This window comes from Elgaria multicarinata, chromosome 2 (assembly GCF_023053635.1).
Source record: "Elgaria multicarinata webbii isolate HBS135686 ecotype San Diego chromosome 2, rElgMul1.1.pri, whole genome shotgun sequence".
Classification (NCBI taxonomy): Eukaryota; Metazoa; Chordata; class Lepidosauria; order Squamata; family Anguidae; genus Elgaria; species Elgaria multicarinata.
In genome coordinates, this window is record NC_086172.1 from 163,820,671 (window position 1) to 163,834,812 (window position 14,142).

The 14,142-nt window shown below is 42.9% G+C and overlaps 2 protein-coding genes across 2 annotated transcripts in view; one reads left to right on the plus strand and one right to left on the minus strand.

The window, feature by feature from the left end:
* SLC25A47 (solute carrier family 25 member 47) overlaps positions 1 to 3,978 on the plus strand; it is a 29,060-nt gene extending 25,082 nt beyond the window's left edge. The window contains exon 6 of the mRNA XM_063118056.1: positions 3,689 to 3,978. Coding sequence (XP_062974126.1) covers positions 3,689 to 3,969 — 281 coding nt within the window. The 3' untranslated portion in view covers positions 3,970 to 3,978. The remainder of the gene's footprint in view (positions 1 to 3,688) is intronic.
* A 7,422-nt stretch (positions 3,979 to 11,400) lies between these two features.
* The window catches only part of WARS1 (tryptophanyl-tRNA synthetase 1), a 32,370-nt gene continuing 29,628 nt past the window's right edge, over positions 11,401 to 14,142 (minus strand). The window contains exon 11 of the mRNA XM_063118058.1: positions 11,401 to 12,337. Coding sequence (XP_062974128.1) covers positions 12,179 to 12,337 — 159 coding nt within the window. The 3' untranslated portion in view covers positions 11,401 to 12,178. The remainder of the gene's footprint in view (positions 12,338 to 14,142) is intronic.

Here is a 14,142-nt window from a genome sequence, read left to right on the forward strand (position 1 = left end):
TGGGTAAGTAACTTAATTTTCTTAGCAGTCAAATAATTACAGTTTGAGCCCTGAGGAAAATACCAACTTTCCCATAATAGAAGCATTGCCTTGGAGAAAGCAGTCTTGATTTCACACCATGAGGGAGGAGTTGGAACGTTGCGCACAGTAGACTGATGTAATCTCGGGACCGGATTGAACAAAGCCGTAAAGATCAAGAGGAGGAAAAGATCAAGAGAGATAAGCAGATTTGGAATCTTACAGCAACCAGACAGAAGATGACGCCATCAAATCCAACTAGGATTTGGAGAGGGAGGGGAAGAAAAACCACCCTGTTACACATACTAGAGATTAGCAGGATGTGGTACAGCTAGGTGAATTTAGGCCCTGGGGGTCACCCCCTTTAGTCAATTATGCATATTACTTTATTTGTGAAGCCCACAACTAACATTTCTCTTGCCTCCCAACTGCCCCATTGTTCCATGAATTACAAATGCTTCTACATTCCTGACATGTTTGAACAGACAATGACCCTGATACAAAAAGAAAATAATAATAATAATACTCTAAACGTCATGGGGAGTTTTACACTTTTAAACTCATTTAAATCATAGCACCATCGTGACTACAGGAATAAAACAGAGCTGGTTTATTCTGCACTGGAAACAATGAATGAACGCTGAAGAGCATACAACTGTATAAAATATTATAATGACTGACAAACCATTCCATAGGAAGTAATTATATAGAAATATACAAAGTAAGCAAAGTAAACACATTGAGCCTGTTCAGGCAACACACTAAGCCATGATTAGGCCACTCACACTTTTGCTAGGGTGACCATATTTTGGAAACCAAAAAGGAGGACAACATGGTCGCCATGTTAAAATTATTTAAAAATAATAATTTTAAAACCTCAAACTTTTTTTTTAAAATCCTAAAACTCAATGGATGGACAGATCTGTTTCAAACTTGGCATAGCTAAAGTCCTTGTTAAGAGCAATCATGGTGCCAAGTTTCATCTCTGTATCTTTAAAAATAACATTTTTTTAATTTTTTTTTAAATCCTCACATTTTAAAAAATTCCTAAAAATCAATGGATGAACAGATCTGTTTCAAATTTAGTATGGCTAAAGCTCTACCTAAAAGCTATCATGGTGCCAACTTTCATCTCTTTATCTTTAAAAATGACGATTTTAAAAATAATAATTTTAAAACCTCAATTTTAAAAAAATCCCTAAAAAATCAACGGATGAACGGATCTGTTTCAAATATGGTATGGCTAAAGCCCTTCCTAAGTGCTACCATTGTGCCAAGTTTCATGCCTTTATCTTAAAAAATGACGGAGTTATAAGCATTTTTGTTAATTCCCATTTGAGCTGCTCTTTGGAGAAAATCCAGATTTCCCCTCCCCCTCCTGGATTTGTCATCAAAACCCCGGAAAAATCCAGGCAAATTCGGTCATGTGGTCACCCTACTTTTGCAGCAAATGGTTAGTGAGCGTGTTTAAACCGTGGTTATGTAGTCGCCATTGTTAGGAATGGTTCACACAACACATTAAGCCATGGTTCACATGACCTGCTAAGCTATAATGTTTAGCTCAAAACACTTAACCATCATGGTTTAGCGTGTTGTCTGAACAGGGTCACCGTCTTGGGAGTAAGCATCATTTTCTTCTAGAAAAAGATTGCATATTTTTTAACATAAAAATAATAAAATGAGCCCCTCTAACCATGTGCAGCCACCCCCTGACTAAAATGTTTTTTAAAAGTATGAAGAAAGAAAGGATGCTATGGGGAACAGCCTCTACCCCACTGTGTCCCAGGATGCCCAGGCTGGCCCAGGTGCTCATACTGGGTATGTTTGCCACTACTCCCAACACCTGACACTCTCTGGGGTGGTCATTTGTCCCCCTCCAGGCTGGAGGTCCCTGGATATTTCCCCCAAGCTCCAGCCCTAGCTGAAAGCAGAAGAAAAGCAGAATGTCCTAGGATGGTCTATCTGATATTATTTCACAATAGGAATGTCGAAGATCTTGGGCTCCAACTACTGAATGCAAGTCAAAGAGACATCAAGGCATATATAATTTTGTAGTGCATGTCTGTTCTCTATTCTGCTTCATTCACAGATTTTAAATTCTTCTTTGTCATCTTTGTTTTCTTCTTCTCTTTCTTCTCTTCCTCCCTCCTCCTCCTCCTCCTCCTCCTCCTCTTCCGTTGGGGCTCACCATTGCTTAGCCAAGTTTCTTTTTAAGTTCTCCTTTCTGAAATTCAGAGCTGATCAGAAGCAACCACTATGTGAAGTAATTTACGTTGTGTTTGTTTATGTAGGATGACCATATTTGGGAAACCAAAAAAGAAGACACCTAGTGTGTGTGTTGGGAAGCAGCTTTCTGAGTCCTGCAGAAAGTACGTTATTCCCCCGCCACCTTAAAGAACCTGATTGGAGTGGAGGAGGGGAAAGGATTTCATTCTGCACCACCACCATCCACTCCAATTGGGGCCTTTTCTATAATGTCCACGAATGACCCACTTTAAGACCTCAATTGGAGCTCGGGGTGGGGGAATGATGTGCCTCAAGAAAGCATGTCATTCCCTCCTGCCATGCTAATGGCAGCTTTAAAGAGGAAGGTGTGTCATTCCAGGACATTATTGAAAATTATAGAAAATCCCCCCTGACACCATGGAAAGAACAAAAACCAGGACAAATCCGGGAAAATCCTGACAGTTGGTCACCCTAGTTTATGTCAAGAAGAGCCCTGTTGAGTCAGCCCAAAGGCCTATGAAGTTCAGGATGTGAACGCAACAGCGCCCTAGCAAATGTTATGCAGAGGTTTGGTTTCACTGATTCCAGAGGTAGCCAATAGTCTTTGATAATCTTACCCGCCATGAATTTGTATAATCTCCTCTTAAAGTATACTTGCCCGAGATTTGAGATCTGTTGGAAGAGCCCGCCTCCACATCCCAGTACAAGACATACATTATGATGGGACATGCGAGAGGGCCTTCTCTGTTGTGGCATCTTGATTGTGGAATGCCCTCCCCTTGCACACCCGATTGGCGCAGACGGTGGCTTCGTTTTGGTGCCAAGTTAAAATGTGGCTTTTAATCAAAGCCTTTGAGAGCTAAATTTGCTTAAAGCTGCACATAGTTTTATTGTTTTTATCGCTTTTAATTTTTTTTTTTTTACTGGTATTGGTTGTGTAATACTTTTTTTAGCTGTGTAAATTATTTATTGTTTTATACTGCTTGAATCTATTATATTTTTATGCCCCCTGAGATCTCAATGATATAGGGTTGGAATACAAATGTGTTAATAAATAAATAAATATGTGCTGAGTGAAGGGACCATAGTAGCTCAGTGTGATAGAGCACATGCTTGGCATGAAGAAAGTCCCAGGTTCAATCCCTGGCTTCCTCAGATCTGCTGCCAGTCAGTGTTGACAGTATTGGGCTAGATGGACTAATGTTTTGACTCAGTAAAAGGCAGCTTCCTATGTTCCTGTCTGGAATCTCCTTCCATTCAGCTTCATGGGATGACCCCAGTTTCTCCATACCTGTTTCCCAAGAACTGCATTCAACACATGTTATTTTCCTGTTGCATCACAATGCGGTCAGTGAGTTTGGGATATTTGCTTTGGCAGTAATTGCACTTTTAAGGGTTACTGAATAGGACAGGTAATGAACAGTACTTATAATTCTGTACGCAGACCTGTGGGCTGTGCTCATTTCCGGAGGCTGCGCTGGAGTCGTGGCCTGGGCTGCAGCCACCCCTATGGATGTCATCAAATCCCGAATGCAAGCAGATGGCGAGGGACAACGTAAATACTCTGGATTGATCCACTGTGCCAGGGACAGCATAAGAGAAGAGGGGCTGAAAGTGCTTTTCAAAGGCATTGGACTCAACTCAATCCGGGCGTTTCCTTCCAACATGATGATATTCTTTACTTATGAAGCTGTACTTCGGTTTGGAGAACGCTTGGTGAAATAAAGGGCTTACTGCAACACTGTCCTATTTATCAAAATACTCCAGTGACTTTCTTTCAAGAAGGCATCAATACTGTTAATATTCCTTCAGTTACTTTTTTATTTTAATTTTTTTCAGTGGACTGGACCAGACGGCTCTTCAAGCAGGGGGTGGTCCTCTGGCAGCCTTTCAAATAGAGGACTGCCCTTTGACACCTGTCCTCTGACCCCTGGCTGTCCTACGGTGACATCTCTATTCTATATGCCCATGTTTGAAATAGGTCTGCACATACATTTTAGTAGTTTAGTAGTTATCAGGGGAATGGCTCTGTTTGAATAACTATGAGTAGATCAGGGCCAGATTTACACCAAACAGGATATAAAACTTTGAACGTGGTTTGAAAGCAGTATATCGAATGTGTCACGGGCCCCAACAGTTGTCATTGCCCTTCAATACGGTTATAAAGCAGTAGTATAGATCCTACCTTATGTCAAGCTGAATACAGAAAAACGTATATAGAAAGAGGAATTTTTGCAAACACACGTTTGGATTTGCATATGCTGGACCACAGCGGTCTGGTATTCTACAGCATTGCCTTGGCCCTGAACTACTCATTGTTACTCAAACAACAGAGCTGTTCCCCTGATGAGTACAAAAATGTCAAGGCTGCAGTGCAGAAAGAAGACACCACATTTAGCGTTCCAGGTCCAGCACTGACTTTTCTGGAAAACTGCCACTTATTGTGAGAACAAGCTGTTTTTACTCCATTATTTTTGTGCTTTTAATTGTTGTTGTTAGTATTGTTTAACGTATTTGTTATATTGTTTTGATCAAGCTTTATTAGTGATGGTAAGCCACCTTGAGAGTGCCATTTTTGGTACAAAGGCAGAGTATGAGTTAAATAAATAAATAAATAAAGTTGCATAAGGAGGAGGTAAAGGGCCTTCCGTTTACAACATTATTTTGCAAGGAACCATTTGCCATCTGTCACTCTTAGCTTGCTGTTCTCGTTTATGTTGGTGCTGAGCTTTTTGTTCATTCCCTGATGTCCCTTTTACAACCTCTGCAAGGATAATTGTGTTTTTTTTTGTGAGCCCTGAGGGAATTCAGCATGCTGAGGCTGCTAGGTCCGGCACCAGGTTTGAAGCCCGCCCCCCAAGGTGCTTTCTAGCCCCCCTGCCCCCAGGCAGGCACTGGCAGGTTCACTGCACGGCAGGTATGTGAAATGGCAGGAACCAACAGCAGGGAGTGGTCGCTGTAGCCACCCAACCTACTACCGTTGAAAAAAACAAGAGTTATGCTTCCCCAGCAGCATCCTTGCCTATTGCTGTTATTTATTTAAATTGTTTCTTGGCTGCCTTTCAGGGCAGAAGCATTCCCAAGGTGGCTTACAGCAACAAAATGCATAAAAACATACAAAGAGACATGCTGGATCAGACCAACGGACCATCTAGTCCAGCACTCTGTTCACACAGTGACCATCCAGCTGTTAACCAGGGACCCACGAACAGGACACAGCTGAAACAACACCCATGTACCCCAGCAACTGGTGTATATAGGCTTACTGGCTCTGATCCTGGTGGTAGCACATAATGTAGCACATTGACAGCCTACTCCAGGAATTTATCCAACTCCCTTTTAAAGCCATCCAAATTATGGCATCATCATCATCATCATCATCATCATCATCATCATCATCATGGTGGCCATCACTACATCTTGTGGAAGTGAATTCCATAATTTAACAATGCGCTCTGTGAAGAAGTCCTTCCTTTGATTTGTCCTGAATCTCCCACCAATCAGCTTCATGGGATGGCCCCATTGGGTTCTAATATTTGGGAGAAAGAGAAAAATGTCTCCCTATCCACATTCTCATCACCATGCATAATTTTGTACACCTCTATCAGGTCTCCCCTTAGCTTCCTTTTCTCCCAAGCTAAACAATCCCAGCTGTTGTAACCTTCCCTCATAGGGGAGGTACTCCAGCCCCTTAAACATTTTAGTTGCCCCTTCCTGCACTTCTGTGACCTCCCACCTAACTGCTTTCACAGGTGGGCGAATGAGAAGGGTCTCTCTTTCTGATCTTCTAAGCTTGGTTGTGGCTCCCAGCGGGGTGTTTTGGGGAGGCAGCAGCGCTGTCACTTTTTTCTTTGTCGCAGTTTTTAGCCAGAAGTCCACCCCACCCCGGACAGTTTATCTGGGAACACCAGGGACCTTCTGATGTCAAGCAGGTGCCCTGCCATTGAGCTATGGTCCCGTCAATTGTGCTTAAACTTAGAAGAAGCTGTGTCCAGTGCAGTCCACAGATATCAGGGGAAGGGAACCACTTTCAACTCGAGGGCCGCGTTCAATTTCAGAGATGCTCTCGGGGGCCGCATTCGAGTGATGGGTGGGGCCAAAGGCAGAAAGGAACCAAACGTACAAAAACTTTTTTTTTTAGGTTAAAGCTCTTACTGCCAGTAAGTTATGGCAGAATTGGACGGGGGGGGGGGGGGACTGCACAAAAGCCAGAAAACTACCAAGCACTCATTGGGTGGTTCCAGCAAAAGGGGCTGTGGCCCTTTGAGGAACCCTGAGGGGGGCAGATTCAGCCCCGGGCCGGAGGTTCCCCGTCCGTGGATATATACTGCAGGTTGATGCAGATGACCTCAGGGTTCAAGGCTGCTGCTTTAAATTTAACCACATGTCGGTTTCCAGACAGTGGAGAACTGTTTGTGTGAAGCACATGCCTTATGGAGAATTGGACTGTTTAACCTGGCCATTGAAAATGGATGGATTTGAGATAGCAGGCAAATTATAATTATAATTATTATTATTTCTCACTCATGGCAGTTTTTCTAGATGAACATGATGGGCTTCTCCAAGTCATGCTGTCTTTTACAGATTCAGGAATTTCCTGACAATTGAGCATGTATTAATTATGACTGCTTTATTTATTATTGTATTTATATATCCCGCTTTTTTTCCTCCAAGGAACATGAAGCGGCGTACATAATCCTCCTCTCCATTTTATCCCCGCAACAACAGCCCTGTGAGATCGGTTGAGCTGAGAGTCTGTGACTGGCCCAAAGTCACCCAGTGGGTTTCCATGGATGAGTGGGGACTAGAACCCAGATCTCCTGACTCCCAGTCCTACACTTCAGCCACTACGCCACACTGGCTCTCTGGATTTTGGTGTGGATGTATTTTGGTAGGCCCAGTTTCTGAAGGTTTTCTGTACAGTTTTTTGATGCAATGGCGGTGACTGATATGACTAACGGAATAACTATGTCGTCGTCATCATCATCATCATTATTATTATTTATATACTGCCCCACAGCCAAAGCTCTGCTGCACTGCTCCATGCAAAGAGCTCGCTATAAACTGAGAAGTGCCACATGAGCATGTTTCAAGCCATTTCCAGCCGCTTTGATTAATCTGTCTCCTCTGCCACTCTCCTAACTTGGCCTTTTTGAAAAGGAACCTTTAAAAACAACAACAGCTGCATTGTTGTACAAAAACAAAGCAAGAAGTGAACACTTTTGCCCTCCTCTCCCATACACTCCATCAATGAGTGGCAGGTTGCAATGTTCTAACTGCAAATTTCTATCCTCGTTCATCTTTGTTGCACATCATCTTTGAATTAGTACAATTTTAAGTATAGTTAGCAGTTCTCTTGTGCCTCCATGTTAGTACAGGCCAGAATCATATTAGCCATGGTTCAAATCTGTATTAACATATAGTACATAAACATTGCCAGGCTGCATCATAGCAAGATTTAGTTGTTAACCCAACAGCAGGCAGGCAGCTGCCTATGCATGCTCCCAAGCCAGGCCTCCTTCTGTTCTCAACATCAGTTATGTGACCCATGCATGATCAAACCTACAGCCTACAGGGATGCAATCAAGTGTCATAAACCCCTGGGAACTCAAATACTGTTCAGTGAAAGGTTAGGCTCCCTCTTGATCTGAGGTATTATGGGATACAACTCCACAGCCCCATGGACATCAACCAAGAAAGAGTGCAAAGGACTACACTGGGCTGTCTCACCCCATGGAGGAATCCCTGATGTTATCTCCGATCCGAGATCAGAGATAACAGCAGGGATGCAAGCGCCAGAGGGCTTGGCCAGCTTCAGGAAAAGCAGCTGTTCTTCCTGGTCCCATGGAGTCAGTTCACATTTTTTTTATTTATTACATTTTTATACCGCCCAATAGCACGCTATCCCCAAGGGCGCCATGTGAAGCCAGGGACTTGGCTGGTATCAGGAAGTCTTCCAGGTATCTTCCAGGTGCCGGGTGAGTTGATTCACGTTTTGTCCATGGGATCACCAGATGCCACACAAACCCAGGGACTTGGCAAAAGTGGAAGGAGCGCCCTTCCTCCGCAATGAGAGGGACATGGAACCCAGTGCCTCTTTCACCAACAGAGAAAAGCTAAAATGAAAGACAGGTGAGGCCAGATGACATCATCCTGTCTATGGCAGGCCTGGGTGGGGCAATTCATGCCCTCACCCTTAGATAGTTCTGCAACTCTAGCCCACAGCAGGGCTCAATGAAGAAAATAGTATCATAGAATCATAGAATAGCAGAGTTGGAAGGGGCCTACAAGGCCATCTAGTCCAACCCCCTGTTCAATGCAGGAATCCACCCTAAAGCATCCCTGACAGATGCTTGTCCAGCTGCCTCTTGAAGGCCTCTAGTGTGGGAGAGCCCACAACCTCCCTAGGTAACTGATTCCACCGTCACACTGCTCTAACAGTCAGGACGTTTTTCCTGATGTCCAGCCGGAATCTGGCTTCCTTTAACTTGAGCCCGTTATTCCGTGTCCTGCACTCTGGGAGGATCGAGAAGAGATCCTGGCCCTCCTCTGTGTGACAACCTTTTAAGTATTTGAAGAGAGCTATCATGTCTCCCCTCAATCTTCTCTTCTCCAGGCTAAACATGCCCAGTTCTTTCAGTCTCTCTTCATAGGGCTTTGTTTCCAGACCCCTGATCATCCTGGTTGCCCTCCTCTGAACACGCTCCAGCTTGTCTGCATCCTTCTTGAATTGTGGAGCCCAGAACTGGACACAATACTCTAGATGAGGCCTAACCAGGGCCGAATAGAGAGGAACCAGTACCTCACATGATTTGGAAGCTGTACTTCTATTAATGCAGCCCAAAATAGCATTTGCCTTTCTTGCAGCCATATCGCACTGTTGGCTCATATTCAGCTTGCGATCTACAACAATTCCAAGATCTTTCTCGTTTGTAGTATTGCTGAGCCAAGTGTCCCCCATCTTGTAACTATGCATTTGGTTTCTATTTCCTAAATGTAGAACTTGGCATTTATCCCTATTAAATTTCATCCTGTTGTTTTCAGCCCAGCACTCCAGCCTATCAAGATCACTTTGAAGTTTGTTTCGGTCTTCCAGGGTATTAGCTATCCCACCCAATTTTGTGTCATCTGCAAATTTGATACAAGACATCCATCACCTGCAGGATGAGAAGGACTGAGGAAGACCAGTATAGACAAATCTACTGTGGCGTTACCCACATTTCTATTCCCTTAGGTATATCTGCATGAGTATATCTACAGTACAGAATGTTGGACTGAGTGGGCGTGGCTGATGATGCTGTGGAAAGGGGGAGGAGTATATATATGGGGGAACTGAGTGGTTTGAGGGGTTCAGTTGGTGATTTGGTTTGGAGGGTAGATATGTTTAGCTGTGTGATTTCTTGTCAGGAGTTGTGTGAGGAGTGAGTGAAAATAAGATAATGTCTAAGGATTGTTATTATTAGATTTGTTACTACCAGTATTCTTAAGAATAGGCTTGATTGGAATATAATTCCAAGGAACTAAGAACTGTAAACAACAATAAACATTTTCTTTATTTTGCTACCATAAAACCACGTGTCAGTTTGGCTGTGTCTCCTGCTCTATTAGTTCATAAATAAACACATTACAATAAACCTTCAGCCTGCTATATTCACAGAAAAGCCTTTTTCCAAAACTCCTTAGCTTTTCCATCTGCTATAAGGGAAAGGTTATACTTTTCTTTTTTACCCCTTCCTCAGGTATTTAAGTGGTGGTGCTTGGCCTGAGGGAGGTGTGCGCGGCAAAGCCTTGTGTGTGAGGGGGTGGCGTCACAGCCACCCCCACACCAGACAAAAGCTATACATGGGAAGGATGGCTTTAAAAGGGGGTTGGATAAATTCCTGGAGGCAAAGGCTATCAATGGCTACTAGCCCTGATGGCTATGTACTACCTCCAGTATCTGAGGCAGTAAGTCTGTATGCACCAGTTGCTGGGTAACATCGGTGGGAGGGTGCTGTTGCACCACGTCTTGCTTTGTGGGTCCCTGGTCAATGGTTGGCTCCATTATGAACAGAGTGCTGGACAAGATGAACCCTCGGTCTGATCCAGCACAGGACTTCTTATGTTCTTATGATAGCCAATGCTTGCCCTGTCCATGTGGCTGTTACTCCAAAGGTGCTGGCCCATAGCAGCTACTATGAATAGGTTCAATCCATGTGACCATCAAACCTCAATTTTGTGGTGTGCAGATTACTCATATGACACCTAGGCCTGTTACGCTCTGCCGAAATCTTAAGGCAAATAAGTGAATGGTGGACAGGAACAATCCCTTTCTATCACCAAATGCACAGAGTCTCAGCATCTACATTACACTCAAATCAGACTGCATTAATGAATTTGATAGAATAGAGATGTCTGGTGCCAATACACTCATCTGTATTCCCTGGAAGGAAAAAAAATGTATTTTTGTTAAAATGCAGAAGAAATCTTCAAAGCTAAAGCCTAGTAACAGCTGAAATTGAATTTTCATATACTCTTTCAAGTGTAACAAATCTTAGGGTTTAATCTGGTTTTCTTAATAAATCAGCACTGTTCATCATCACTAGTAACCTGACCCCTGAAAATACCAAAACTAATATAGAATACCTACCTGATTTTCAGCTGGCTTGCATTAGAAAGTATTTTAAATTATGTTAAAAAAAGGTGAATACATAAATGTGAAGTATACAATTTCTAGTTGCTCAGAATTTGTTATATGTAGGGTTAGATGTTTAGTATAACACATTCAGCATTCAGGTCCATTACATAGATAGCTGATCCACCTTCCATGCAAAATATGCATGAAATACGCACTCATTCATTAAGACTTGGGCATGAGACATTTTGATATATTACGGATTCAGGCTCTCTAATCCTCATTATTTAAATACAAAGGAATCCAGCAGCTTTATTTCTGGGTTCTTTGCAAACCTGAGAACCTGTTGTATAGGAAATATTCAATGGAGACTGGACTATTTCTTACTAAAAGATTATATGAACCACAAGATAGATATACCCACAACTTAATATGAACACAGTTAAACAGAAACAAAGATGCCCTTTGTCCCCGGGGGGGGGGGGGGTTCACTTCAATGACATCACAGCATAGCTTGGTGATTTCTAGTGATCACAAAGGTATTTTGCACTTATCTACACAGCTTTTATTGTGATAATCTTTCCGCATTCCATACCACCCCTGAGAAATAACAGGTATTATTACTTTCCTGTTTTACAGTGTAGAATTAAACCTAGCACCGTTTGTCAGAACCAAAACTCTACTTAAAAGTGCTCAGTACAGCCAGCATAAGTCTCAGCTAGCTCTCATTCATAAAAAAATCCACCAATTGTCCTGTGCTTTTATCTGCAGACAGAAGCACATTTATGGCTGCCCTTGTGAAACTCACAAAAACAGCATGTTTTTCAGAAGGCAATATTACAATTATTCACTGTAATTAGAGACCTGAAAAGAAGAAACATTCTGGACCAAAGAGTTAAGTTTATATTTGAAACAGGAACTTGTACTAGTTATAAAAAACACATTTAACTTAAGTAGAACCTGGCATTACACAGAAATCTTTATTAATGTGACATTAGGATTTTTTTTAATAACATGTTCTAGGAAACAAGGTACTCTGTTGATAAACAATTATTTCCAGGTGATTTTCCAGGTGATCCTGCTAACCTATAAAAGTGCAACGAAATCTGTAGCTAATGTCTGGTTCTTCCAAACACAAGTATAATATTTCCCAAAATGGTCGCTGATGTTGACTGTGGATAACTTTGCAGGTGAACTGTTAGAAGCAATGCTGGCAGCAGCCTGTACAGTGCAGGGAGAGGCGACATACAACAAGAGGCTAGGATAAGATCAATCCACCGTGTCCTACATGTACTGATTAATTAGCATGCACTTCTAGACTTAATAATCAAATGCCAGCTTCCGTGGAGTCATGAATTCCTTCACCATTTCATCTGTGATCTGCTTTCGCCTTTGCTGGTGAGCTGCAATCAAAGGCTGAAGAGTTTCAATCAGCACTTTCTTGAGCTCTCCTGTAAGCAGCATTCCACTTGAATAGGCCTGCCGAGAGAATGTTATAGTCGTATTTAGTAAGGGTCGAATCTAATAACATCTGGGGGAAAAGCCCTCCTGCTAGTCCCTTGAAAGGAACAGATGATAGCATGCTGAGCATCCTGCCTTTATTAATTAGAGACATCGTTCCCTCTATTTAGCTGCCACGGAAAGGGGTGCTTTCATAGAATCATGGAATAGTAGAGTTGGAAAGGGCCTATAAGGCCATCGAGTTCAACCCCCAGCTCAATGCAGGAATCCACCTTAAAACATCCCTGACAGATGGTTGTCCAGCTGCCTCTTGAAGGCCTCTAGTGTGGAAGAGCCCACAACCTCCCTAGGTCATTGGTTCCAGGACATCCAGGACATTTTTCCTGATGTCCAGCTGGAACCTGGTTTCCTGTAACTTGAGCCCATTATTCCGTGTCCTGCACTCTGGGATGGTCGAGAAGAGATCCTAGCCCTCCTCTGTGTGACAACCTTTCAAGTATTTGAAGAGTGCTATCATGTGTCCCCTCAGTCTTCTCTTCTCCGGGCTAAACATGCCTCGTTCTTTCATGTTTAGGCACAGCATATTTTATTTATTACATTCCTATACCTCCCAATAGCTGAAGCATATAGGGCAAGAGGCTTGATTGGATGACTCATGGAGTGTTGAAAAGCACATTGTGAGCAACACTTAGCAAAGATTAGCTGCTGCATATTTTAAACCATGATGTTGTGTTCAGGATAAACAAAGGAAAACCTTTTGCAGCCTTTTCATGCATGCTAATGGGTGAACTGCCTTCATGGAAGTCTGCCATTTCACAATTTTACTTTATTTATTTATTTATTACATTTCTATACCGCCCAATAGCCAAAGCTCTCTGGGCGGTTCACAAAAATTAAAACCATTTAAAACAACAGTATAAAACAACAGTATAAAACCATAATATAAAATACAACATAAAAGCTCAACCAGATCAAAACAGCAGCAATTCAAAATTACAAATTTAAAATACCAAGTTAAAATTTATTTATAGACTGTTAAAATGCTGGGAGAATAAAAGGTCTTCACCTGGTGTCTAAAAGCATATAATGTAGGTGCCAAGCGAACCTCCTTAGGGAGCTCATTCCACAGCTGGGGTGCCACAGCAGAAAAGGCCCTCCTCCTGGTAGCCACCTGCCTCACTTCCTTTGGCAGGGGCTCACGGAGAAGGATCCCTGGGGATGACCTTAGGGTCCCGGGCAGGTACATATGGGAGGAGGCGTTCCTTCAGATAGCCTGGCCCCAAGCCGTTTAGGGCTTTAAATGTTAATACCAGCACTTTGAATCAGGCCCAGACCTGGACTGGCAGCCAATGAAGCTGGAAAAGGACTGGCGTGATGTGGTCTCGTCGGCCAGTCCCTGTTAGTAACCGTGCTGCCCTGTTTTGTAGCAGTTGACGTTTCCGGACTGGTTTCAAAGGCAGCCCCACGTATAACGCATTGCAGTAATCCAAACGAGAGGTTATCAGAGCATGGATAACTGTAGCTAGGCTATCTCCGTCCAGATAAGGGCGCAGTTGGTATATCAGCCTAAGCTGATAAAAGGTGCTCTTTGCCACTGAGTTCACCTGTGCCTCAAGTGACTGTTCTGGATCCAAGAGCACCCCCAAACTATGGACCCAATCCTTTAGGGAGAGTGCAGCCCCGTCCAGGACAGGGCAAACATCACCTTGCCAGACTTGTTACGTATTTATTTATTTATTTATTTATTACATTTTTATACCGCCCAACAGCCGGAGCTCTCTGGGTGGTTCACAAAAATTAAAACCATTCAAAGTATAAAACAA